At 39.8% G+C, this 27411-nt stretch overlaps 1 protein-coding gene across 3 annotated transcripts in view; it reads left to right on the forward strand.

The window, feature by feature from the left end:
* The first annotated feature begins 546 nt into the window (after positions 1 to 546).
* SIDT1 (SID1 transmembrane family member 1) overlaps positions 547 to 27411 on the forward strand; it is a 93849-nt gene continuing 66984 nt past the window's right edge. For all 3 annotated transcript variants that reach the window (XM_081027493.1, XM_081027494.1, XM_081027495.1), the window contains exons 1-3: positions 547 to 1432; positions 25690 to 25811; positions 26858 to 27028. In XM_081027493.1, the coding sequence (XP_080883619.1) occupies positions 1223 to 1432; positions 25690 to 25811; positions 26858 to 27028 (503 nt within the window). In that variant the 5' untranslated portion in view covers positions 547 to 1222. The remainder of the gene's footprint in view (positions 1433 to 25689; positions 25812 to 26857; positions 27029 to 27411) is intronic.

Genomic DNA, 27411 nt, shown 5'->3' on the forward strand with positions numbered 1-27411 from the left:
TTTGAACAAGATCTGTTTCTTCTTTGTGGCTTCTTTTTTAATGTTCCTGCAGGTTGAACGCAGTTATATGCTTTCCTAGTTTACAAATAACTTGAAGCTGAAATAAAACAGTAAGTCCTCTTCTACACCTGAATTGTGATTTCTTGATGTTCTCCAACAACTTCCAATGGATCTTCTTCTCACCCCACCCTTTATCTGGCTCTTTAACTGTTTAAATCAAATTCCCTAATTTTTGCCAGAAGAGTATTTCCTTCTACTGACGGGCTGTATCTTTCTCTTTGGAAAAATCAATCCAGAATCCTAGGGGTTCTCCCAGAATCTGAGAAGTCATTACAGAGTGTAAAGTAGGCAAGAGTTTGGGCAGAAAGAAATGTCTTCCGCATAAATTCAGTAACTCTGAGTAGCCTTTGACAACTTCCGGGACCAGACTTCAGGCGGTGTTCAAAATTGTCCTCTTAACCATATCTATCTTTTTTTTTTATGACTGTACATATTTACATGCACGTATGGCAAGGGAGAGAGAGAACGATGACGTGAGCCCTCCTTGGAGAACAGGAGGTGATAAGAAAATAAAACAGGTGTCTGAGAAAGGGTTCTACTATTGGAGAAGGTAGAATTGAGAGGTAATAACCATCATTCAGACGGGCGGCAGTTCTCTGCAGGTAGCCGACAGGAAAAGCGAACTCGTGCACGCTCTTCGGGGACAGACTCTGTTGCTTTCTATTTCTTCGCTTGCAGCCAGGCTGTACATTTATTTGAAACGGATTGAATTTCCTGTTCAATGACGGGTCAGGTTGACGCTTCAAGACAAGTTCTTTTTAACGTTTCCAATGCCTTTGTACTTTTATTTTCTATTTTTTGAAGGTTGAGGGGGAAGCGATCGGTTGGAATTCTGGCTGGGTAAGTCGGGGGTTCTCAGACCTGAGAAAGGGGAAAGGAAACGGACCTAGAAGCCGGAGAGCACAGCAGCAACCCCCGGCCCCGGAATCCCTCGCTCCCCCTTCCCCCAGCCTGTGGCCCCCGCTGGAGACCCCCGGCTGCTGCATCAGTATTTGATTCACCCTTCACCAGCGAGCTGCCAGCGCTCGCCGGGGGGCTTGCCAGGCATCGCCCGCGCTGCGCTGAGCCGGCGCCCGGGCCCCGCAGGGGCTTTGCAAGAGCCAGCTCTGCGCTCGCTCCCGGTCCGGGGCGCTCCGCTTCGCGGCCGGGCGCGGCACGCACCATGCTGGGGTGCCCGCAGCTGGCGGTGCTCTGCGCGCTGCCCTGGCTCCTGAGCGCCGCGACACCCCAGCGCCCCGCGCAACCGCTCGCGCGGCGCCGCGACCCCGGCGACCCCGCCAGGGACGCCGATTTTGACCGAGTCTACAGCGGGGTGGTGAGTCTCAGCACCGAGAATATCTACTCCTTCAACTACACCAGCCAGCCCGGCCAGGTAAGACGCTCTCGCTCCCCTCGCTCGACTCCCAGGAACTTGCCAGATCTCAGAGGCCCCGTCGCTGGTTTGGGTCCCTTGGGAATCCATCTAGGGAGACCTCAGAGTCCAGGGGTTCCTCGTTCCCTTTCTCCTTCAGAGCAATCACCGCCTAGCCTGAGCTGCCCCATCCTTCGTAAGCGCCCTCGGGGACAACTCCACTTAATTTCGCGCCTCCCCTGGCCTAGTGGCTGGCATTTCTGGTCTTTCCAAGGCTCTAGTTCCCCCGCACGGTCCTGGCCCCCTGCTGGGCCTTTCTCAACGAAAGTCACGATTTCTAGGGTCGCGAAGGTAAAGGACCGCAACTGTGTTCCTAATCCCCTGAGGAGAAGGAACCTCATTTCATGTGGATGATTCAGCCAGACCTTTCTATTTCATAGCGCCTCAGAGCCGCTCAGAATGTAAACTGGGAATGGACGCGAGCTGCAGAACCTGTGTATTCAATAGTCACTTTCTGTGTTTCTGTGAACACGTATGTGCTTCAGAGAAGCCAGAAGACCCGGCCAAAGATATTGGAACTGCACCCATCCCCTGATCTACTGAGATTTTGGTTTTAAATAAGGATGGATAATTGTGTGAAAGTTCTAGCCTATTTCTGACAAGAATTGCAGTGAGTCAGGGGAGGGGAAATGACTGTTCCAGCAACTATCCCTGTGACACATATACTCTTATATAATGTAAGAAAACGTATGCAGTTAGCTTTTCCCCTTTAATATGGTACCCTCTGGGGCAGAGAGAAAAGAGAATACTCTCATTGTACCCGTCTCTGGACCTGCCCATATAAACGTGTATATGGTATCCCTTACTATGCCAGCATTTCCTACTCCCTGGGAAATTCCAGAATTAACGATTGAGATACCATGATATGCCTCCCTCCCTGAGGATCAGAACTCAGAAACCTGGTAACTTTGGGGAGTATTGAGCTGGAGGGACCAATGTACCCTATCACCCTCCCAGACATCTCCCAAGTGTGTGTACTGAACAAGTGCTCCATCTCCAGACTGGCATTAAATCCTATGGTACTGTCACCATGGCAGCACAGCCCTCTCAGCCTGTCCTGTCCTCCACTGACCTTCATGTTGTGTGCCCTGAAATGAGCAGAGTGGCTGTGTGCGGAGCCATCCCAGTGTAGACAAGTGAGAGGGGGCAGTTTTTATTCTCTAAACCCCTTGTAAGTGACCTGCCTCTTCCTGTCCAGTGTGCAGTATGGACCAGCTGACATATTACACATAAGGTGTGTTCCTAGATCTGTGATTGGCTCAGAACAAATAAAAGTCTGAAAAACTCCATCATCTCTGGGGTGTACTGTCAGCTTCCCCTCTAAATCATTAGTAAGGAAATTCAAATGAGCTTCAAATGCAAATGGAAAGTAAGTCCTCGTGTCAGACTTTAGGGTTTCTTACACTTGCTTAGGTTTCTTACACTTTCTTACACTTGATTAACTGCTTTTTAATTGTTGTTTTGGCCTTTTTGCCCTCAGTATTTGGTGAGTTCCTCTGCTACAGTATAGCAAAGGTTGCACTATTTGCAATTGGAGTCACCTGCCTCACTTTCCTTAGAAAACCATGAGATATTAAGGACAAGGACAGAGTCACATTCATCTCTATACCTCAGGACCTAGCACCGTACTTGGCACATAAGAGGTTTACTAATAGTATTGGGGAAAAGAAACAAATTAGTGAAAAAATATTTAAGGAATGCTTAATCTGAAGCTTAATAAAATAAACTACTGTTTTAATAAGTTGAAAGTGTGAGATCATTTCAAATAAAAACAAATCATGAAAAAAATTATGAAATATAAAAAATTTTTAAATTGTTTTGGTTATGCACTTTCCATTTTGCCTGTACGGATGTTAAAATGCCCTTTAGTTTATGAAACTAAAGGTGATAATTAGTACTTAAAATATCTTTGCACAATATAATAAAAAGTTGGCCACCCCAGCAGCCTCTAAAATTTTACTAGTCTGAGAAATATAGTTGGGAACCATGGAATTGGCAGATAACTCAAGTATTTTAATTATTTTAATGCCAGTATACAATAATATGAACCAGATGTTCTCAAATCTTACAGCTTTCTGAGACCTCTCTTTGAAATATGAAAATATGAAATATGAAAATAAGACACTTACTTACTTTAGGAATTTACCTTCCTTTCCCTCCAGCCAATGTTCCTGTTGATTTCTCCAGAAATGGTATTTTTCCGATCTTTCCATCCATACCATTACTCTGTTTCTGTTAATGGTCTCCTTTCTTCTTTTCCCATTTGCCCATGTTGAATACCAGCAGCCCCTCCTTCCAATACCATGAAAACTATTCTGTTGGATGTAGCAGAATTTTACTGAAGGTTTCGAATAACATAAGGAAATTATAGAACACCAGAGCATAGATGATAGATTAAATCAGAAATCTAAGCAACACAAGCATAACAATTTATCAGTTCTTCCCCAACAGGGGAAATTTCAAGATGGTGGCACTATTTGGGGGCCATAGCTTGTCACCATCTTTTTGGTCACCTCACCCCAGTGCTAGCCTCTCACTCTCTATATTTTTGTTACTTTCTCATGTCAAGAAGTTTTGTCTCATTGCCAATCCCAAAGTCAATAAAGCACTCTGCTAAATAAAGATCCAGGACTCCAAGAGCACCAGCTTGCCCGTGACCTTTTTACTTTCACCTGAACAAGTCTTGGTCAGAGCTCCCACCCCTTCAAGGGTCATTTCCCACCTACCCTTCTTCAGTGCAACAAAGAACTTGGTTTAGAAAAAAAGGTAATGTTTTTAGTTTTTATCTTTTCTCCTTTTCTCTTCAAGGCATTGTTATGTTTGCCATTATTTTTCCTTAAGCTTGGAGAAGAAAAGTTATTCTAAATTTAGACTTTGGTGAAGAGAGGAAGCTGCAATGGGAGCCTTCCCTCCTGATCTTTCCTGTCAGCCACTGCATCTCCCATACCAAACGCTGTCCTGGAGAACCATTTAGCCAAACATGCATCAGGCTAATTAGCTGAGCTCAGCACCAGGAAAAGTCTCACATGCCTTCCAGGCAGAGACAAATGTAAATACGAAGTTACCATTAAAAAAAATATGTATCACTGAAAGAATGGAGTGACTGGTTTAAAGAAAACAAATGAAACTAACAATTAAAGGTACAGGTAGCCAAGGTCATGGTTCATTTCATTTCCCTGAAGGGGAAGTGTCTGGAGACTCTTTTAAGGGAAATAGGGTTTCACTGTGGCTCATGCGGTGTTCTAAAGCCACAGGGCTGGAGCACAACTAGAAGGAAATCACCTTGCTGGGAAAGTCACCAAGGATATGTTTGACTAGGACAGAGGGCACAAAAGCAGGTTTATTGGAAATGAGAATACTCTCGTGGAGACAGGTGGCAGCAACAATCAGAGGTTTATATTTGAGCTAGATGGTGATAAGGAGCCCTTAGATACAAATCTAGCCCCATGCAACAACATGTCTTCTCTGAGGCTTTCAGTAACAGAATTCATATTTTGCCATAGATTTTTGAATGTGAAATGTTTCCCTGGAAATCATTTGTTTGTTTGTTTGTTTATTAAACTGAGGCATCTATCTTTTAATGATTTATGCTTTTCTATACCCAAGGAACAATCCTTGGATTTATTAATATCAACCAGCAGTTGTATATCTTGAACCAGTTATACCAGCCTCTTGGATCTGGAGCCTATCCAGGTCTCATGAACAATGAAATATATATCAGGATATTGCTGTGGTAACTTCTAGCTACATACATTACTAGTTACGAGGAAGAATTAAAGACTTTGATGTGAGAGCTTCCATTCTGGCCTCGTATGGACTCTCCCTGGGTTCTCTGTATGGAGGCAGAGAAGCCACCTTTGCTATCCTCGCACATCCCTTTGCTGAACTGGACGGGTGCTTGTTTGTGAGGAGAGAATCCTCGCCTTAGCACTGTATCTGGGTGATTGGTTACTGTCTCAATTAGTTCAGGATGTTATAACAGAATACCTTAGTCTGAGTGCTTAAAAAATCAATATTCCTTATAGTTCTGGAGGCTACAAAGTCCAAGATCAACATATCAGCAGATTTGGTGTCCGGCAAGAGTTGGCCTCCTGACTTGTAAACAGTGCCCTCTATCTGTGTCTTCACTTGGCCCAGAAAGCAGAAAGAGAAGCAAGCTCTCTGCTCTCTCTTCCTATAAGGGTACTAATCTCATGGAGATCTAATTACCTTCCAAAGGCCCTACTTCCAAACACTATCGCATGTGGCTAAGGAGCGCTAGGAATATGGCGAGTCACAGAGGAGATGTACCGTAAGTGTGGAATGAATACACACCGGATTTTGGAGACAGTATAAAAACAGTAACATAAAATGTAGCATTAATATTTTTATTGATTATATATTATATATTTGATATGTTAGGTTAAATAAATACATTAATAAAATTCACTTCACCTGTTTCTTTTACTTTTTTAATGTAGCTACTAGAAAATTTTAAGAACACATGTGTGGCTTCTATTATATTTTTATTAGACAGCACTTCTCAAAGTACGACAAGACTTTAGAGAAGGTATACATCCCACAGATGGCTTTGTTGGAAGAAATGAGACTTGAAAAGGTCATAATAGATAAGCAGAACTTGGATAGGCAGAAAGAAAGGGGAATGAAGTTGCTGTAAGCGTTTGTGTGCTGATTTCTGTGTGGATTTAATTATTCAGCTCATTTGGGTAAACACCAAGGAGCTTAATTCCTGAATCATATGGTAAGAGTTTGTTCAATTTTATAAGAAACTGTTAAGCTTGTCCTCCAAGGGGCTGTACCATTTTTCATCCTCATCAGCAGTGAAGGAGAGTCCCTGTGGCTACCCTCTGCATCTGGTGTTGCCAGGGCTTAGACTTTGGCCATTCTGACAGACGCACAGTAAGATCTCATTGTTTTAATTTGTAATTTCATAGTGGCGTCTGATGCTTTTCATATGCTCATTTGCCATCCATATTTCTTTGTTGGTGAGGTGTCTCTTCAGACCTTTCGTTCATGTTTAAATTGCATTGTTTATTTCCTTATTGTTGAGTTTTAAGGGTTTTTTATTTAAGATTTTGGATGCCCGTCCTTTATCAGATACAAGTTTTGCAAATATTTTATTCTTATCTGTAGCTTGTCTTTTCAATCTCTGAATAGTGTTTTTTCCACAGAGGAGACAGTTTAAAATCTAATGAAGTACCACTTAAGTTTTTTCTTCATTAATCATGGCTTTGGTGTTGTATCTAAAAAGTTGTCACCAAATCTAAAGTCACCTAGATTTTCTCCTATGTTATCTTCTGGAAGGTTGAGGGTTTTGAATTTTACATTTAGGTGTCTGATACATTTTGTGTTAATTTTTGTGCAAGAGATAAGGTTTCTGTCTAGTTTTTTTTTCATATGATGTCTAATTGTTCCAGCACCATTTGTTGAAAGGCCAACCTATATTTTATTGTGTATGTGTGTATGCATTTATAGCCTGCTCTGGACTAAAGAGTTTGAAGCAGTTTCTTACCTGGAGCTCGTTGTTCCCAACCTTTCCTTCTATAACCACCATCTGTAATTTCTACCATTCTCTTGTTACTCCTTTTTTCTGTGTACCTTATGTCTCTCTGCTGCTCCCATCTTTTTTGTCTTTCAAATCTTTCATGAACACTGTCAGCCCATCAAGTTTGTTCCTCCTCTATAGATCTCCTCAGGTTGTTTGAGGCTTTGCTACGTACAAAGACATCCTTTCTTCTACATCTCAGGAGGTATGTTTTGTCCCTTACTTCCTGATTCAGAGCCATGATGGGTAATCTCAGTTACTAGAGATCTGGTCTCCCAATTTTCAAGGTTTTGCTATAGAATTTTAATAATACCAATAGTGGAGGGTAAAGAACATAGGTTATTTGAGCAGTGAGTATGTATTTGTGTTGATTTCATATGCCATCATTTCCTTTATTCACATCAACAAGATTTTGTTTGTAAAGTCTACTTAGCTACAGAAGTGTAACTGAGCTTGCATTTCAGAATTTTTCTGTTCTTTTTTCTATCACTAAAAGAAACATATAAAATAACCCTCAAAATCATAAGAAAGGGAACTGTATTTTGAACTTAAGAGCAAAGGGATCCTTTAAATCACTCAGTCTCTTCTTACTTAACAGAAGGAAAAACTGAGAACCGGTAAAATAAATTACTTATCCAAAATCATGTAACTAGTTTGAAGCTAAGTCAGGAACATAACTCAGATTCCTGAGGATATTTCCTCAGCACAGTTCTACTAAAGCACTCTTCCTCCCATAAGAACACATCTTTTTATCAGCAACAACAAAAATAATTTTAAAATGCCGTAGTCTTACTTCTGTAGTCAGGTCATTTGACCATTCAATTTAAGAGCGTCATGTCTGACTCCCTGACAATTACCGAAAATTGAAGCAAGAGGTTTTTCATTTTTGTTTTCCCCCATGATTTGTTCAGGCATCTATTTGTCTGTGTCAGTCATGGAACAGGGTTGACCCGAAGTGAAACTGAGAAGTTAGTAGCCATTTTTTTTCAGTGTTTCATGGAGCCACAGCCACCCACCAAACCATGGTCTTACTCTGACTCCTTGTGGACCAAGAGCACCAATCTTCATCTCTTTTGTGCTTTATTTTCATCAGTGCTGGTTCCTTTTTTGCACTAGACACAGGGCAGCTGAGAGACCCAAGCAGCTCGCTACATGTTACTCCAGGACAGTATTAATCCTGAGAACTGGTATTTCTGCATCCCCACTAAATAGCTACAAAGATAAGCCATAATAAACAGGAATAACTGGCTGATTTCTAGATTTAACTGCCCTTTTGTGGACAAAATGACTCACTATTTTAATCAACCTAACTGGAAACATGAGTTATGCTCCCCAAAAAATTAACATGCAAAAGCCCAGCATTTATTTTATCCTCTCCAATATTTGCAAAAAGGGATCCTGTATTTTCCCCCCTCTCTCCCCATGCCATCTTCACCAGAGTGGAGGAATTATAGCTTTCCAAGAGAGAGAGAATGTTTACCTGGGTAATAAAGAGAAAAAGTGGAGGATAAGGAGAGACGCAAACTGTGAAGTCTGAGTGTGCAGAGGCGGTTTGGAGGTCTGTGAACAGTAAGACTCCAAGACAGCTGTGGGACATGAGTGAGGTGGACAGAGAAGGAAAGAGGATGTGGGTGCATCTATTTGAGTATTGTATGTTATATATTATACATTATTATGCATAAATAACATATGTTTATATTTTCTATACTACACGTAGTATATTACAATGTATATGCATGTTCATATTTTCTATATATTCATGTGGTATGTATACATATAATTATATAAGCACATATCCTAACATATTATGTCTATTAAAATTATATATGTATAGATATACATATACATGTCACATATATTATTGGATGATATCTTTCTCATTGATATATTGATATTTTAACTACTTTACATTTGAAATATACCAATTGCCATTTATTTACGTGATTAAAATTATCTCTCAATTAAAAAAAAAAAGAGGATGCGGGATCTGGCAAGATTCTGGACTGCTAGCAACAGAAATCAACCAGCTAACATAAACAGACAATTAATTTATTAGAAGGATTTGGGTAGCTCACAAACCTGGGTTACCAGGCTCAGGCTATGATTGGGGACCAAGGAAGACTAAGCTACAGGGAATCCTAGCAACAGCTGGGAAACAGTACGGAGATTCCTCAAAAAATTAAAAATAGTGCTGCCATATGACCCAGCAATACCACTTCTGGCTATTTATCTGAAGAAAACAAAAACACCAAGTGGAAAAGATATATACACCTTTATGTCCATTGCAGCATTATTTACAATAGCCAAGATATGGAAACAACCTAAGTGTCCATTGATAGATGACTGGATAAAGAAGATGTGAGATATATATATATATATATATATATATATATATATATATATATATATACATGCCATTTGTGACAACATGGTTGGACCTAGACGGTATTATGCTAAGTGAAATAAGTCAGAGAAAGACAAATACCATTATGATTTCACTTATATGTGTAATTTAAAACTAACAAACAAATGAATTTGAAAAACACAACAGAAACAGACCCATAGATACATAGAACAAGCTGAAGGGTTGCCAAAAGAGAGGTGGTGGAGGGTGGGGGAGGAAATTTTAAAAGAACATGAAGACAAATATAAAATACTTTTAGAGCTTAAAATAAAGGGGAAAAATGATAGCAACAGCCATGCTGCAGAAATGCTTTGCTTGAGACGTTTCCCCGAGCACCACCACCTCCATTGCCATTAGATAGTCCCCCCTGGGCACTGCTGTCCTGGATTCCAATGGTGTCACTGTTGCCAGTGAATTCTACACTCTCTTTTTATCTTTGCATCATTTAATTGCCATGGAAAGTACCAAGCGGAGCATCCAGCTATCCAAGCATGGGTCGTGTATCTGGCCCCTCTGGCATTCACAGTACGCCTTGCCTCCCCGAGAACTCACTGGGGCAGGGGGTGGAGTTGAGGGACTTCCTGCAACACATGCCAGGGATTTGGATGCTAGGTACCGCCCTAAAAGTCCTCATGAGGTGGGTTGCTAGGGCATGTGTTGGAAGACAGCTGTACGAACCCAGACAAAGATGATCAGGGACCAAGATGTGGCAGGGAGGAAACCCTATGCCCATTGAAAGAGAAACATCCAGCCTGAGCATCAGAGAAGAATTCAAGTCATATATATCATCTCTGCCGCAATGTTCGTTCCATGATTAGAAATGGTTTTGTTTGTAAACATGGCCTTCTGTGAGGTCTCTTCTGCTGTCTCAAGAAATTTTCGTTGAAGATTTTGAAGAGGAAGATGTTTGCAGATAGTCAGTTTTGTCTAATTTAGAAAGCAGTTTCCTTTAGGTAATACTTATATCTTGAGAAATACTTAAAATTATAAGTGGCATCAGTCTGACAATAAATACCACTCCAAAAATAAATAGCTGATAAGCGTCAGATCATAACTCTAACAATCATAACAATAATTGTCTAGTGCTTTTCTATCTTCAGAGCATTCATTAAGGAGGCCTCAGAATAGCTCTAGAAGAAACTTGCCTACAGTGCAATCACTCATCATGTAAATAAAATTCAAGGAGTGGATCCTGAGTTCTGCCTCCAACCATAAAATAATTATGTTTCCCTCTTCAACCCCCTCATGAGAGGAGCATAAGCGGGAAATAGAGAGGAAACATAAAGAGGATGAAAAGAATCACGCATAGGAGGATGGTGAACCAACACCGGTGCTGGCTATCTCCCAGGAACCAAGTCAGCAGATGCCTAAAAAGAGGGGGACATCCGTGGGACAGAGGAACCAATGCAAAATCTGAGAAACTCTGGAGAGATAGAAGATGGTGAGCTCTTGGAGTGAGAGGCAAATGGCAGCCCACAACTTAAAAGGCCATGCGTAAGAACTAAGATGTGGGAGAGCTTTCCCACTGTGCTTTTTTTCTTGCTTCCCTCCGTCTGGCCTAGGTGGATGCCACCTTCCTTGTCTTATCACCATGGTGTCAGGCTGGCTGGGTTCTGTGGGACAATGTCTGTGGAGGCCGGCTGGAGTGAAGGATGGCCACGGTGTGGGTTGATCGCTGACTCTCAGCACTCCCTCTTTCCCCACCGCCCCCTTCACAAGGCAGGGGCCGGATTACTACGAAGCAGGAAGGGGGCTGGATGTGATGTAAAAGTAAAAGGTAGATGGGAAGGGGCAGACTGGACTGCTGGGGTGGAGAGGAGTTGAAAAGTCGGGTTGGAGGGTGGCCACCCTAAGGGGATTTTCTTTCCAATCTCCCTTCTACTCTAAACTCTCCTGACACTTAGCCCCTCCCTTCGGGGGTTCTCAGTACTACCCTAGGTAGCTGATGTTCCAGGAACCTCACACAAGAAAATGGTAACAGATCTGCAGAAGGAAATGAAATGAGAGACAGGAAACTGAACGACCTTTACCAGATGTAGCAGAATTAATAAACAGGAAGAATAAGACTTTAACATAAGCAAAGAGAATATCCTCGAAGAGCTATGGCTAGGACATTGTTAAAATGAAGCAGGTTACAGTTAAAAAGATGAACCAACTGGAAATAACGGATTTTTTTTAAATGCTGTTTACATAAAGACATCAGCATGGACTTGGACATTTGCATGAACAAAGGATTAGAGAACTGGAGGATCAGATTGTGGATTTAAAGAGATGTAGAATAGAAATACACACAAAAATTAAGAAATTGGAAAAGCAGAAGAAGTGTTGACATCTACATAATAGGGGTCCCACAAGAAGAAAACAAATTTAGAGAGAGAAATATTTGTAGAAATAATGCTGAAGAATTCAGAACAGCTACTTCTCTGACATCCTGGGCGTATTTTTTTAGGACAACCTTAGCTAGTCTACCTCTTATAGAAACAGTAAATGTTTGTGGTGTACTCGTATGTACTAAGTGTCAAGTACATGCTTGATTCCAAATATGTCACAGATAAATCATCGAATAGAGAAAAGGAAATATAGGGAACAATTAGCAAACATTATGAATCGTGAAAATATGATGGAACTGAGTGCTAAGTTGGATAGTACAGTCCATAAGTTTTCTAAGTATAAAATGGTAAGATCAGGGTGATTTAGTGTCTTGAGGACATACCTGATTTGACATCAGTTCTTGAGAGAACTATTGAGAACAGCATTTCCCAAAGACTATCCTACAGAACACTAGTTATTGCATGTAATAGGGGTTCCAAGTGTGGGGGAACTTAGCCATGTTTTGACTACCCAACATCTGAACCCCATCCCTCTATGTTTGGGGGACTTCCGCATTTCATGAGTCTACATTGCAGGTAGAGCCACTTCCACTACAGAAGCGGCACCTGTTTACTCATCCTCACACCCTCTCCCCGACCATCCCTAGCTCAGGCATGGGCTTGTGGTCTCAGCGCTGCCAATCACATCTGATTTCTCCAAACTTTGACTGGGTACCCATTGATGCAGGGAAGCACCTGTTCAACAACAACAGAGGCAACATTGGGTTTCCATGGATGGTCATTGCAATGGGGTGGTAGCATTTAAAACCTTCCAGAAGCTTTCTTGGAGTAAACCCCTAACATGGAGTTTGGTGTCTTGGAGTAAACCTTCCTAACATGAATTATAAGACTCTTCAGGGCTATAGTGGCCCTTCACGTACCTCATGCTTCAGCCAGACTGATTTTCTCTTAATCCTTCAAATGAGTCTGGCTTTCTCTCTCTCTCCTCTCTCTCCTTCTTTCTGTTCTCTTCACTCCTTCCTTAGTCTACTACACTGTTCCCTTTGTTTGGATATTTCCCAAATGTGCTCTGGCCCACATTTGTTTTTACTATGTCTTTTTAAAATATATTTTTTATGTTTTAATTACAGTTGACACACAATATTATATTAGTTTCAGGTGTACAACATGGTGATTAGACATTTATGTCTAAGAATTATGACGTGATCATCCCAATAAATCTAGTACCCATCTGACACCATATGTCATTATTATAATACTACTGACTATATTCCTTATGCTATACTTTACATCTCCATGACTATTTTGTAACTACCACTTTGTACTTCTTAATCTCTTCCCCTTTTTCACCAACCTTCTCAAGCCCCCTACCATCTGGCAACTGTCAAAATGTTTTCTGCATCTATGAGTTTGTTTCTGTTTCATTTGTTCATTTATTTTGTTCTTCAGATTCCACATATAAGTGAAATCATATGGCATTTGTCTTTCTCTGCCTGATTTGCTCCACTCAGCACAATACCCTCGAGGTTGATCCACGTTGTTGCAGATGGCAAGATTTCATTCTTTTTCATGGCTAAGCAATATTCCATTATATATTTGTACCACCTCTTCTTTATCCATACGTCCAGTGATGTATACCCAGGCTGCCTCCACATCTTGGCCACTGTAAATAATGTTGCAGTGAACATATGGATGCACATGTCCCTCCAAAGTAATGTTTTGGATTTCTCTGGATAAATACCCAGAAGTAGGATTACTGGGTTCTTCTTTGTCTCTTGTTATAGCCTTTGTTTTAAAGTCTATTTTGTCTGGTATAAGTCTTGCCACCCCAGATTTTTGTTTGTTTGTTTCCATTTTCATGAAATCTTTTTTTCCATCCCTTTACTTTCAGTCTGTGTGTGTCTTTCGATCTAAAGTGAGTCTCTTATAGTCAGTCTATGTATGGGTCTTGTTTTCTTCTCCATTCAACCACCTTTTGTCTTTGGATTGGAGTATTTAATCCATTACATTCAAAGTAATTGTTGATACATATGTAATTATTGCCATTTTATTACTCATTTTTTTAATCTTTTTCTTCTTCCTCTTAAAGAAGTCCCTTTAATAGTTCTGTAATACTGGTTTGGTGGTAATGAATTCTTTCAGCTTTTTCTTCTCTGGGAAGATCTTTATCTATCCTTCAATTCTAAATAATAGCTTTTCTGGGTAGAGTAATCTTGGTTGTAGATCCTTGCTTTTCATCACTTTGAATATTTTCTGTCAATCCCTTCTGGCTTGCAAAGTTTCTGTTGAGAAATCAATTGACAGTCTTATGGGAGTTCCCTTGTGGATAACTATCTGCCTTTTTGTTGCTGCTTTTAATACTCTCTCTTTGTCTTTAACTTTTAGTATGTTAATTATGAAGTGTCTTGGTGTGGGCCTATTTGGGTTGATCTGTTTGGGATTCTCTGCAATTCCTGGGCTTGTATATCTGTTTCCTTCTCCAGGTTAGGGAAGTTTTTGGTCAGTATTCCCTCAAATAGGTTTTCAATCCCTTGCTCTCCTTCTTCTCAGGACTTCTGTTCAGCTAGACTTCAGACAACTCTCAATGATAGTTGTTCTGTAGTTTAGTTGTAATTTTGATGTGGTTGTGAGAGGATGCAAACACAGAATTTACTTACTCCACCGTCTTGACCAGAAATTCCAGTCTCACATTTTTCTGTTTAATTCCTACTCATGCTTTAGGAAAATATTTCCCCTGAAATTCTATGCTGTGCCCTTCTACAGGAATTTGAATGTTAATGCAATGGCTTGTTTACTTGGCATTCCAAGTGCAAACCTGTGATCTCAGTAAGGGCAGTGACTATGTCTACACTGCTTGGTGACACATCTCCTGTGCCCTGAACAATGCTTGGCACAGGAGGGGTAGTCAAATATTTATTGAATGAGCAAAGTTCATCCTAAAGTAGCTAGAATCTAGACTATATATTGTTCTGTATCCCTGGCCTGCCAATTATAATACCTCTCTTCAATATTTTCCCATGTTTTTATTGGAATTAAAATTTTCAATATAAAATTTAGATCATAAACTAAAACAAGAAAGCATATATGTATTTATGTATATATGTATTTGTGTCTCAGCTATTGTTGGCATAATGAAATTGGTAAGATGAGATCTGTAAAGCACACTTCTTAGAAAAGTGCTCTGAATACAAAATGCTGAGAATCTAAAAGTAAAGAAATAAATGGCTCCCAAGAGGTAAACTGCTCTTTTCAATGAGATGAATGCACTGTTCCAGGGAAACAGGAAGCCAAGTTGTAAAAGGAAATTAACATCTACAAGAGATGAACAATATAACCTTCTCCTTTGCCAGAAGTGATAAGGCTTATAAGTATGTCTTCACACACAGAAAACAGACAGATAATAACTGATTGATTGGTAAATGTGTGGGAGTGGACAGCTCCAAAGCCCAGGTGGGACAGCTCTGCCTCTGCTCTGCCTGGTGCTCTGCAGGTCACAAAACACTGTCACCCACAGACTAGGGAAGTATACAGTCTGGGTGTTACTGTTCCCATTTTACCATTGAGGAAACTGAGGCCCAGAGAATTTAAGTGATTTATCCAAGGTCACCCAGATAGTAGATGTGAGTATGAGAAATAAAATCCAGGTTTACATACCTTTCTTCATTGTAGCATAAGTTTACAAAGATGATTTTCCAAGGCTGAATCAGGTAAAGGGAATTTTAAAAAGTCACTTTAACAACTACAGCTATTATTTTAATGATTAACTTTTTAAAAAAGAAAAGTATAGCCTGTGATTGAAGCAGCTCAGTTTGCTACAGTTGTTAGGAAAAGCTTGGGATAGAATACTTCCTTTAATAGGACTTTCTAGCATCTAATAAGAAAAAGACTCAGAACAGCAAGTCCGCTTTGCTCAAGGGCAGGTGTTTTCATACAACAGTCTCATAATGAGCTCTCCCAGCAGTCCTGCCTTCACCCAGCAGGAAGGGTCTTGGCAGGTAGGTACAAGTAGAAGATAAGCTTATCTTATCAGCTTATCAGGTCAGGGAACGGTACAGAGTCTTAGAGAATGACCTTATTGCTTAAAAATTCTATAAATGTACTGCTATGGGTTGATTTATGTCCCCCCAAAATATATGTTGAAGTCCTAACCTCTGAGACCTATGAACATGACCTCATTTGAACATAAGGTCCCTGCAAATCTAATCAAGTTCAGATGAGGTCATTAAAGTGAGCCATGACCCAGTGGGACTGAAATCTATAGAGGAAGTGGTCAATTTCAACACAGACACCCACAGAGAGGAAAGCGGCATGTGGAGACAGAGATACACAGAGAAAACACCAGGTGACAACAGTGGCAGAGAGGGGGCATCTACAAGCCAAGGAGAACCAAGGATTGACAGGACAACACCAGAAGCTAGGGAGAGGCAAGGATGGATTCTACCCAAAGTCTCAGAGGAGCATGATCCTGCTGACACCTTGATTTCAGGCTTCTAGCCTCCAGTACTGTGAGAGAATAAATTTCTGTTACTGTAAGCCACCCAGTTTATGGTACTTCGTTACAGCAGCCCTTGGAAACTAATACATCTATTAACACAGAATCTAAGGTAGCACATTACTATTCCGGGTACTACCAGCTTCATCTGCGTCCCCTGACTGTATTTCCTTTTTCTAGGGTACAGCAATGGAGAAATGAGCCAGGTTAATGAGACCAAAGACAATGCAAAGTTGTGCAGCTGGCTGAGATAGAAAAAGAGGCAGCTAATAGCCAGTGCTTCTTCAGCACCACATCCTAAAATATATAGCTCCTCTGTCTCTCACTCATATACACACATATGGATATATATACAGAGGGTGCCAAAAAAATGTATAGATAATTTAAGAAAGGTAAAAACTGTATTAAAATTCTAATACTCAATATATACCAATAACAAAAGATGAACACAAGTCACGTTTATACATTTTTGGCATTCTCTGTATGTATGTGTGTATATATATGCATATATATGTATACACATACACACACATACTTATATGGATATATATATATATATATGGTGCTAAAAAATGTATACACATTTTAAGAAAGGAAAAATCTGTATTAAAATTGTATTAATATATACCGATAACAAAAGATGAATACAAGTCACGTTTGACTTCTGCAATTACAAGAGGTGCTCAAAGTGGTTACCATCAGTGTAATTTTAATACAGTTTTTTCTTTTCTTAAAATGTGTGTACATTTTTTGGCATCCTCTATATATATATCCACACACACATATACATACATGGAGATAGATAGATAGATGATTGATAGATAGATAGATAGATAGATAGATAGATAGATAGATAGATAGATACTGTGTTTCCCTGAAAATAAGACCTAGCCAGAAAATCAGCTCTAATGCATCTTTTGGAGCAAAAATTAATATAAGACCCGGTCTTATTTTATTATAATATAAGATCAGGTCTTATATAATATAAGACCAGGTCTTAATATAATGTAAGACTGGGTATAATAATATAATACTGGGTAATATAATATAATATAATATAATATAATATAATACCGGGTTTTATATTAATTTTTGTTCCAAAAGACACATTAGAGCTGATTGTCCAGCTAGGTCTTATTTTGGGGGAAACACAGTAGATAGATAGATAGATAGATAGATAGATAGATAGATAGATAGATATAGAGATAAAGATATATAGATAAACAGACAGCTGGATAGATAAACTATAATCAATGAAGTTGGCATAAGCAGATCAAGCACTAGAATAAGGATAGACTATGGCAAAATGAACCAGGAGATCAAGAAGACTGTGTTTGGGAACTGAGTGTATGTCACATCTCTGAATAACAAAGATCCTGTACAAAGAACCCATTGTCGCTCAGAAGAGAGCAAATACAAAGACCATGTCATGGCTTCTTTTTAATTATTATTATGAAATACTTTAGACATATAAACAAGCATAAAAATAATGTAACAAACACCTATGCACCCACAATTCAGCTTAAGAAACAAAAAGACAATTAGGGTTTCCTATTTACCACCACCAATCCTCTTCCTTCATCCCCAAAGGTAACCATTTGAGGGAGACAATTCTTCATAGGTCTCTTGATTTCTGCACACCTTACAAGAAGGCAATGACTGAAATTTTTTGTATAATATCATTTCAAAGATATAGGGAACAGCCTCAGAAGATAGAGACACTTTCCCTCTCTAGAGCAAAGTTCATGCAGGTTTACTACCCATTATAAAAGATATGGGTTCCCTAAGCTCTTGGTCCCTGCTCATGTGCACCAGGCAGGGACCCACTGCATGTATGTAGACATCCATCTGGGCTCATCACATTACCTTCATGGGGACAAGAGGAACTGATGCAGATATGATGGTGCTCTTGCTGCGTACTGTGACAAGAGTAATAAAGCCCTTTGTCTTCAACCCAGAAGTCTGTTTTCTATCAGTATTGATGAAACTGTGGCAAGTCGGCTAAAGTCTCAGATTCTTCAAAGCTTTTGAAAACCATTATCTTAAATTTAAATTTGTCATTTATCATTTCTATGTATGTAGATTTTACTGAAGATGTATATATAAAAATATAATATTATTTTGCTTATTTGCAAAGTTTACATAAATGGGATCATGTAGTATGTATCCTTCAGCAACCTGCTCTTTCTCTCAATTTATCTTCTTGAGTTATCTGTCCTGATCCATATTCTAGTTTATTCATTTTTAACCACTGAATAGAATTTTATTGTATGAGTACAATTTACTTATTTGTAGTCCTGTTCTTTAGGTTATTTTTGTTGCTGTTTATGTTGTTTCCAAATTTTATTATTGCAACCAATGCTTTCAATGAACATTCTTGCTCATGATTCCTTGTAAGAGAATTTTTCTTATGTATGAACTTAAGAGTGGAAATGCTGGAATGTAATGTGAATTCATATTCAGCTTTAGTAGACATTCCCAACTTGGTCTCTGAAGTGATTATATCAAATAACATTTTCATAACACTATTCAAGAGTTCCTGTTTCTCTACATCTCTGCAAGTGTGTTATTGTCAGACTTTTGAGGCTATAACCTTTCTGATGAGCATAAAGTGCTGAACGTCTTTTCACATTTTCTTTAGACATCATTCTCCTCTTTAGTTGCTGTTTATATCCTTTACTTATTTTTCTATTGTTGTTCTTCGTTGTTGTTGTTTTTCTTATGAGTATTAGGGGGTATTTTATATATTCAAGATACTGATATTTTGTTTTTTGCATATGTAGAAATAACATCTCATAGTCTGTGGCTTATGTCTTCCCTTTATGTTGGAGCTTCACAGTGCAATGGTAGGAGAAGCTTATACCCATAGTGGTGTTCAGTGGAGCCGGGAATTCAAACTAGTGGTGATAGCATGATCTGACCAAGCATTATGTGTAGACTATGACACAAGATACTTGTGCCTAGTCTAATCATGGGGGTTCTAATCATGATTCTTCCATAGCTGAGTATCTTTGGGGAAATCACATCATTTCTATGTCTCAGGTTTGTCTTCTATAAATGGAACCTTTGGACTAGATGATCTCCCTGAGCACTTCACCAGATTTAAGCTTCCCTAATACTATGAGTCAAGGTCATGTGCACCAGGCAGGCAACAGCAGGACCTATGTGGATGAGCCCAACTTCACTGTAACTTGGGAAGTGACTGACCAGCTTCTGTATTGTTTTCCCTGACTCCCCGACACGAGTAACCACTTTGTCCTCTGTGTGCCCACAGTACCTGATCACATTGAGATCGTACTAACATCACATTATACTGTTGGTGATAACACTATTTGTCTCTCTAATTAGATCATGAGCTCCTCCAGAACAGGGTTGTCTTTAGTATATCCCTGGCATCTCCCATAGCTCCTGACTCAGTGAATGTTTGATGAATGATGGAGGGAACATGGGAGGCTATGATGAAAGGAGGGAAGGAAGGAAGGAAGGAAGGAAGGAAGGAAGGAAGGAAGGAAGGAAGGAAGGAAGGAAGGAAGGAAGGAAGGAAGGAAGACAGAAGGAATGGAAGAAGGGCGGGAGGAAGGGAGGGAAGGAGGAAGGGCGCAAGGAAAGACTGAAGAACCTAAACACCTCCAAGATTTACACCCAGTGAACATACCAGAGTTACTAAATCATTAGGAAACATTATACATTAGGGAAAGGAACCATTAGCAGATACTATTGTAGCTATTTAACAATTGGAGTGCTTTTTTAAAGATCACATGGGAAAACAATGGTGTACTTAATAATGGAAACCAATAATCTCTGATTCTTAATCTGATGTTGCAACTAATAGAGCCTACACTCTCATTGCTTTAACAAAACCAAACTAGATTTTGAATTAAATTCATTTTCATTCTCTTTATGCAATAGAACTGTATTACCTATCATTTTGAACTTTTCCCTACTGACATGTTTTAAAAGATTAAAAAGGGAGTCTCTAAGCTTTAAGACCTTTCATAGTCATGATCTATACAATATCAGAGATGGGGATACTTAAATAATTCTTCCCCCTTAGCTATAATACAATTCAGTGCTTGTAATAAACAGAGGAAGAAAACAAGATCTACGTAATAAAAATGCTGTTGTTATGACAACAGGAAGAAGCAACAAGAAGAAAAATCTTGGCTCTAAAGAATGGTTTGTAACAAGGTGTCAGGGTCCATTATGCACGGTCAATACCCTATTCTTCATTTAGCTTTACCTTTACACAGCTTACTTCACTGTACAAATGTAATCCAATTTTCTCAGTTGCACATTAGCTTCTGGAAAGGCAAAACAAATTTTGACAGGGCTCTTTGTCCTTTCCTGGGGGTGCTGCAATATCTGTTCATCTTGAAAAACTGCCCAATGTCTTCTAACTCCTACTTTAATATATTTTCTTGCAATTTATTATGCTAGTATCTCTGACTTTGTTTTTATTATAATTAGTAAGATCATTATTAAATAATAAAAATGTAAGTGGATTACGAGAGGCAGATCAGGAATAAAATTAGGGTGTGGAGATGAGCAGTAGCATGGGGTGACTGTGGCAGTGATATGTCTGTTCTGCTCTTCTCCCAGCAGACCTCATTCCTGCCAGCCCAGATTCAGCTCTAACAGAAGCCAGCTTCCAGATATTGATGAGTTGCTAACAGATGGGCTAATCCGTTGTCAGACGGGTTTTTTGAAACAGTGCTTCCCAAGGTGTAGGCTCCAGTCCATGTGCACCAGAATCCCCAGCATGCTTGTTTTAAAAAACACATTTTAAAGTCCTATTCCTGATCTGCTGAATCAGAAATGCTGGGGTTAGGCTTCAGGGATCTGCATGCTAAAACACACACTAAAATTTGAGAATCACTGCCTTAAAGTGTGAGGGTAAAAAAAGGGAGGGAAATACCTTCTGAAACTAAGTATCTAAGAAGGCAGGAGGAGTTTAAATCCTAGGTAAAGAAAAGGAAAGCAAACAAGCTAAAGGTGAAGCCTGCCTAGTTCACAGTTTTCCTTAAGTTTTACACAGTTCTGACCACAGCAGATTTAAGCTGGACTAAAGTGTGCTCTGCAAACATACACTATATAATGCTGGTGAGTGTTTGTGTTATCAATGACAAAAGTGAGCCTGCTTCTAAGCTAATTCATTCTGTCAGCTCTAGGAATGCCAAAGATGATGTTTACAGCTTCCTAGAAGAGCCAGGCAGATAAATTAACAGTTAAAACACAGTAAGGTCCACAATGAGATACCACTTCACAGGATGGTTATAATTAAGAAGACAGACAACAATAAGTGTTCACAAGGGTGTGGAGAAATTGGAGCTCTTATCCATTGTGGGTAATGTAAATTGCTGGAATGTAAAATGACGCACTTCTTTGGAAAACATTTGGGCAGTTCCTCAAGAAGTTAAATATAGAGTTACTATATCATTCAGCAATTCTACTCCTAATATACTCAACAGAATTGAAAACATGTGTTCATACAAAAATTTGTATACCAATGATCATAGCAACATTGTAATAGCGAAACAGTGGAAACAACTAAAATGTCCATCAACTGAAAAACAGATAAGCAAATGTGGTATATTCATTCAATGGAATATTACTTAGCAATAAAAAGAAATGAAGTATTGATACATGGTACAACATGGAAGAACCATGAAAACATTATGCTAAGTGATGAAAATATTCTGGAATTAGATAGTGGTGATGATTGCACAGCTCTGTGAATATACTAAAATCTATTGACTTGTATACATTGAGTGAGTTGTGTGGTGTGTGAATTATGTCAATTTTTAAAAATGATGGAAGAAATGTCCAAGAAAAAAGTAGTAAATCTGACTATGTGAAAAAAAAAAATGCTTTGTGATAATCTTTAGGACAAACTTACTATTTTCTTCTACTCTCACTCACAATACTTGTGACACCAGATGCGGGTTTTCCACACATCAAGCAATTTTGTGACACAGGCTGAGTGTCCTACAATTTAATTCAGTTCTGACACTAGATTAAGGTGCTAGTATCAGATGTCGTAGGTTATGGGTTCAGGACCACAAGACGGTGGCAAGAACTCAAGAACGCCAGTGGCAAGTCCAGGTTTTCACCAATGCTTCTGACCAACCTGCTATAAATGAGAGGTTCCTGTGCCCCCTCCCCTTCAGGTGCGATTACTTTGCTAGAGCAGCTCACAGAACTCAAGGAAACAACTTATCTATTGGATTACAGCCATAGGGAAGAGATAAATAGGTCCAGAAAGGTGCTGAGTGCAGGAGTGTCTGTCTCTTTGGAGCTTAGGTGTGCCATGCTCCCAGCTCACGGATATGTTCACCAACCCAGAAGTTCTCCTAACCCTGTATTTTGGGGATTTTTATGAAGGTTTTATCACATAGGCATGATCACTCATTAACTCAACCTCCGGTGCCCTCCGCTTCCCAGAGGATGGGGGGTTGGAGCTGAAAGTTCCAACGTTCTCATCATGGCTCGGTTGGTCTTTCTGATGACCAGCTTTTATCCTGAAGCCATCCAGGAGCCCACCAAGAGTTCTTCTTAGAACAAAGGAGACTCTTCTCACCCGGGAAATCCCAAGCAGTTTAGAAGCTCTGTCGAGAACCAGGTCAAAGCTCAAATATTAGAACAAAAGATGCTCCTGGTGCTCTTATCACTTAGGAAATTATAAGGGTTTGAGTTCTATGCTAGGAACTGGGCGCAGAGACCATATATAGTTTTTCTGTTATTTCACAGTGATATTTATATACCATATAGAGGTAATCAGAGGCCCTCTATGGGGCCCCCCTAAAGGAGGGACACCCACTTATTTGGTAGGATAGGGCAATATCAAGGAAGACTTCCTACAGAAGGACTTCAGGAATAAGGATATCCAAAGGCCAGTTACTGGAGACATAGCCCTTTGAGATACAGCCGGTAATTGGGCATGCGGGGAATTGGCAGGCAAATTCACTAGAGAAGAAGGCAGTGATCAAGACAAACCTTGAGGGATTGGAATCAGTGAGAAAAGAGGGACTTGTTAATTAGTAGTGCTGAAATAACTGAAGAGCCAGATGAGAGAAGATAAAATGGAAATCACTGAGCATACCATACACTAGTATTAAGTACAGAAATAAACCCATAAAATGCTAGAAGAAAATATAGGCTTCAGTAACCTGGAGTGGTGAAAACTGTCTTGACGATGCCTCAAAATCCAGGAAAAAGATTAAGAAATTTGGCTACTGGAATCCGGTCAAGCCTTTAGTTTTTAACTACCAGTTTACAGGAAAAACAAGAGACAAAGGAAACTGTTCGATGACACCACAGGGTGCAGTCAACACAATCTAGAATGTGGGTACTTCAGATTTGTTCTGCTGCTTTGTGAGCAGCTTTCTTTAACAAATAAATGTCAAACAAATAAAGAAAAGGATAGAGTGGTATCTTTGGATTAAAAGAGACTCAAAAGAAATATCAACCAAGTGCAATGTGTGGATCTTGCTTGTACCCAAATTTTTTTAAAAACTTGAAAAAAGCAATTTTTGAAACAGATGAAATTCAAACACTGTGTGGATAAGTGGATAATCTTAAAGAATTATTAGTTTTATTAAGTGCAGTAATGGAAGTGTGTTTATGTTAAAAAGGGGAGGCCTTACCTCTTAGAGATATAGACTGAACTATTTACAAATGAAATGGTATGATTTTTGGTATTTACTTTAAAATAGTCCGGCAAGGGTGTGTGGGGGAAATAGGAGATATAAATGAAATTAAATAGTACATTTGTTAATAATTACTAAAGCTGGATGATAAGTATATGAAGATTCATTACACTATTCTTGTTACTTTGGGGTACATCTGAAAATTCCCAGAGCCACTGGAGGCCTTCTCGGCAGGAGAATAACAAGATGAAATTGGCAACTGAGGAGCTATGGCCCTCAGAATGAGAAGAATAGATAGGGTGCTGCCATGGAGGGACATGGAGATAAGGACCTGAACTATGAAAGTGTCATTGGGAATGGAGGGGAGGGTCTGGAATTGGACAGTATGAAAGGAAAACTTGAGGACCTAATAACTGAGAAAGCTAAAGAAATAGGAATCAAGGATGACTCTCAGGTGTGAGGCTTGGATGAATGGCTGTATGGTAGGACCATTCACCAAGCAAGGGAATTTAGTAGAGATTAAAGTTAGGAGTGAAGGGAGTGATGGATTCCATTTCTGACAGGTTGCATCTAGAGCTTAGGAAAGACAACTGCACTAGAGTGCAGGGATTTGGCAATTATCAGTTGCAGCATAATTTCCATGGAAACATGTAGAGTGTAGGCTCAAGAAAATGCTCCCTTTGTGAGAAATCTCTTCTTATCAAATTAATAAATTACTGTTGGACTGTTTTACCCTTAAAAGGAGCAAAGCGGCTTAATCAAGGAGAATGATAAAAGAGAACCAAATAGTAACACGATATCCATGCTGTTCTGTTTCCTCTCAATTTCCGTTTTGAATAAGTGACAGATCTTCAAGGATTCACTGCAGGATTTTCTCATTTCATTTTCTTTCCCCTAATAAAGGAGTTTTCAAGAGAACACTAACACTTTGATAAATCATTAGGGAGAAATAATCTGATGTGAAAGATCAAATTTTGTTTTTTCTTTTTTACTTTGCTTTCCTTCTATTTCGTAATTTCCATGCTGTATACAGTATGATAAAAACTGAAGGAAAATAGCCAAACCATCTAGATCAAGCGCCGTTGTTCAATTTCCTGTCTTTAAAACAGCCATGATAGTGTGAAACCTTGGGTTGACATGTGTATTCAGAAGAAGCCACGAAGCTGCTGATAGAAACAAGCAGTTTGAATTAGGGGTTGAATTAGGGTGAAGAGAAGAAAACTCAGCCCCTATGGTATTTGTTGCTGGGGAAGCATTGGGCCATCTGCTAGGCTCTAAAAACATGACAGTAACATTTTGGTTTAAAACACAGAATGATTTTCCAAAGGGAAATTAAAGTTAGTCAGCAATTGAGGCTCTTGTAGCTCTTTTTTAAAAAAATAATATTTGTATCTTTAGCATTTATATTCAAATATGAAAAGGACATTAATACCTTTCTTTTTCTGCTCTGGGCTTACTCTCACGATCTTGTATTGACTGCCCGATTCAAACTCCTCGGCCTGCCATTAGAAGCTTCCATAATTTGGCTTCACCCAGGACCGCTTAAATCAGAATGTGGGCAGGTTGGACCTAGGCATCAGTTTTTTAAAAAAAATCTCTCCTGGAGATTTGAATGTGCGATCAAGGTTGAGACCCCTGTGGTTACAATATAAGTGAGGAAAGGACAGCTGGGTCATTTGAAATATCTATGATCAGAAGTAAATGTGAGAAATTAAAGTTTCTCAGAGCTGCAACTTGTAGGGATGGTGTGTGCGCATACGCATGTGTGGTGTGCATTACCTGTCTCTGCCCTACCTCACAGGTGAACGCCGTGCGGGTGTATGTGAACAGCTCCTCAGAGAGCCTCGACTACCCGGTCCTTGTCGTGGTTCGCCAGCAGAAAGAGGTGCTGTCCTGGCAGGTTCCTCTGCTCTTCCAAGGACTGTAAGTGGGTCTTTTCCGGGACACCTTCACTACATTGGTTTCTTTCAATGTCCTAGACCTTAACTGGTCTTTCCCCTAGTGACAGGAGAAATCTGCCATTTGGAATGTTGACATATTACACACGCTCATTGCAAACACTGGTGGTGGTGGTGCATACATACCCTGAGAGTTCAGCTCTGATCAATTTTCATCTTCTCTGAAGTTCAGATAAGCACCCTGCCTAGAGCTGTAGCACCTGGAAGAACTTTTACCATTTTAATTCTAGAATTAATTCCAGAATTAAATGAATGTCCTGTAGCTCTTGGTTGGTGATTGAGTCATCCACTGAGGACGGAGCTAGGCCCAGCAGTCAACTTAAATGAGTAACAACACCTCCTCCATTCTTCAAAATGCCATTGAGTGTGCATTCTTCATTCCTTAAAATTTATTGAGCACTATTAAGTGATAGGTGCTAGGGGTACAACAGTGGGGGGGAAACCCAACAAAGTCCCTACCCTCATGGAGTTTATATTTTCACGGGGATAACTATATAGGGCATTATAGCATTATGAGACAAATCCATCGGGCATTCAGACATGGACAGATAGCATGGTATTAAATCATTTTTAGAGGTTGAGGATTTGAGGATTAAACTACTGACTCTGATAGTCTTGACTTGCACTTTGGGGCTTTCTTTATGCTCCACTTAGCAAAAGCTTAAAGAATGGAAAACTGGAATCACCTGGTTGTTTTAGCAGGACAGTTTCCTTTTTACAATTTGCTATTTTTCCTTATTCAATTCCGAGGATGGTGTAGTATAACGTAGACACAGACTAAATAAACTGGTCGTCACCAAACAGTCCTCACATCCCTGTTAGTATGTCACAGGACCCTATGCCAAAAACACTGATTTTAAAATCACTATCAATAGGCCCAGTCTGAAATTTAAAATATAAGGGCTTGAAAACAAACTTGGGGAGAAGTGAAACACAATCGGCTCTTTTCCTGCTTGTTCATGGAGTCTCTTTCTCATTCTCGCTGGTTTTTCCCTCCATTGGCTGCTACAGATACCAGAGGAGCTACAACTACCAGGAAGTGAGCCGCACCTTATGTCCCTCAGAAGCAACCAATGAGACAGGACCTCTGGAGCAGCTGGTATTTGTAGATATAGCATCCATGGCACCCCTGGGTGCCCAGTACAATCTGCTGGTTACGAGGATCAAGCACTTCCAACTGCAGTAAGCGGGTCTTACTGGGGCCTTTCCCTGTTCCCTCATCTGCTCTTCCTGGGCTTGTGCATGCTCAATCCAGCTTCCGTCCTTACAGATCAGCGCTCTAGAAGGAAATTACCCACTTGGTATATTGTCTTAGCACCTTCTGACCTCTCCAGCAGGGCCTTATATTTTCTGTGCAATAGGGAGGCAGTAGGAGACTGGTGAGACAGGAAGGGTGGTTGACCTCATCAGTGTGTCTGTTCTCGGGGGTCTGTCTGTCTATAAGACAGGAGTAATGCGTGACTAGATGGATACCTTTGTATTACTCACCAGTGCCACTCCCCTGAAAGAAGTTTTGTTTTTGTTTTAAGAAACACCTTAAGCTATTTTTTTCCCCTTAATGCTAT

This window comes from Rhinolophus hipposideros (genome assembly GCF_964194185.1).
Source record: "Rhinolophus hipposideros genome assembly, chromosome: 2".
NCBI classification, from domain to species: Eukaryota; Metazoa; Chordata; class Mammalia; order Chiroptera; family Rhinolophidae; genus Rhinolophus; species Rhinolophus hipposideros.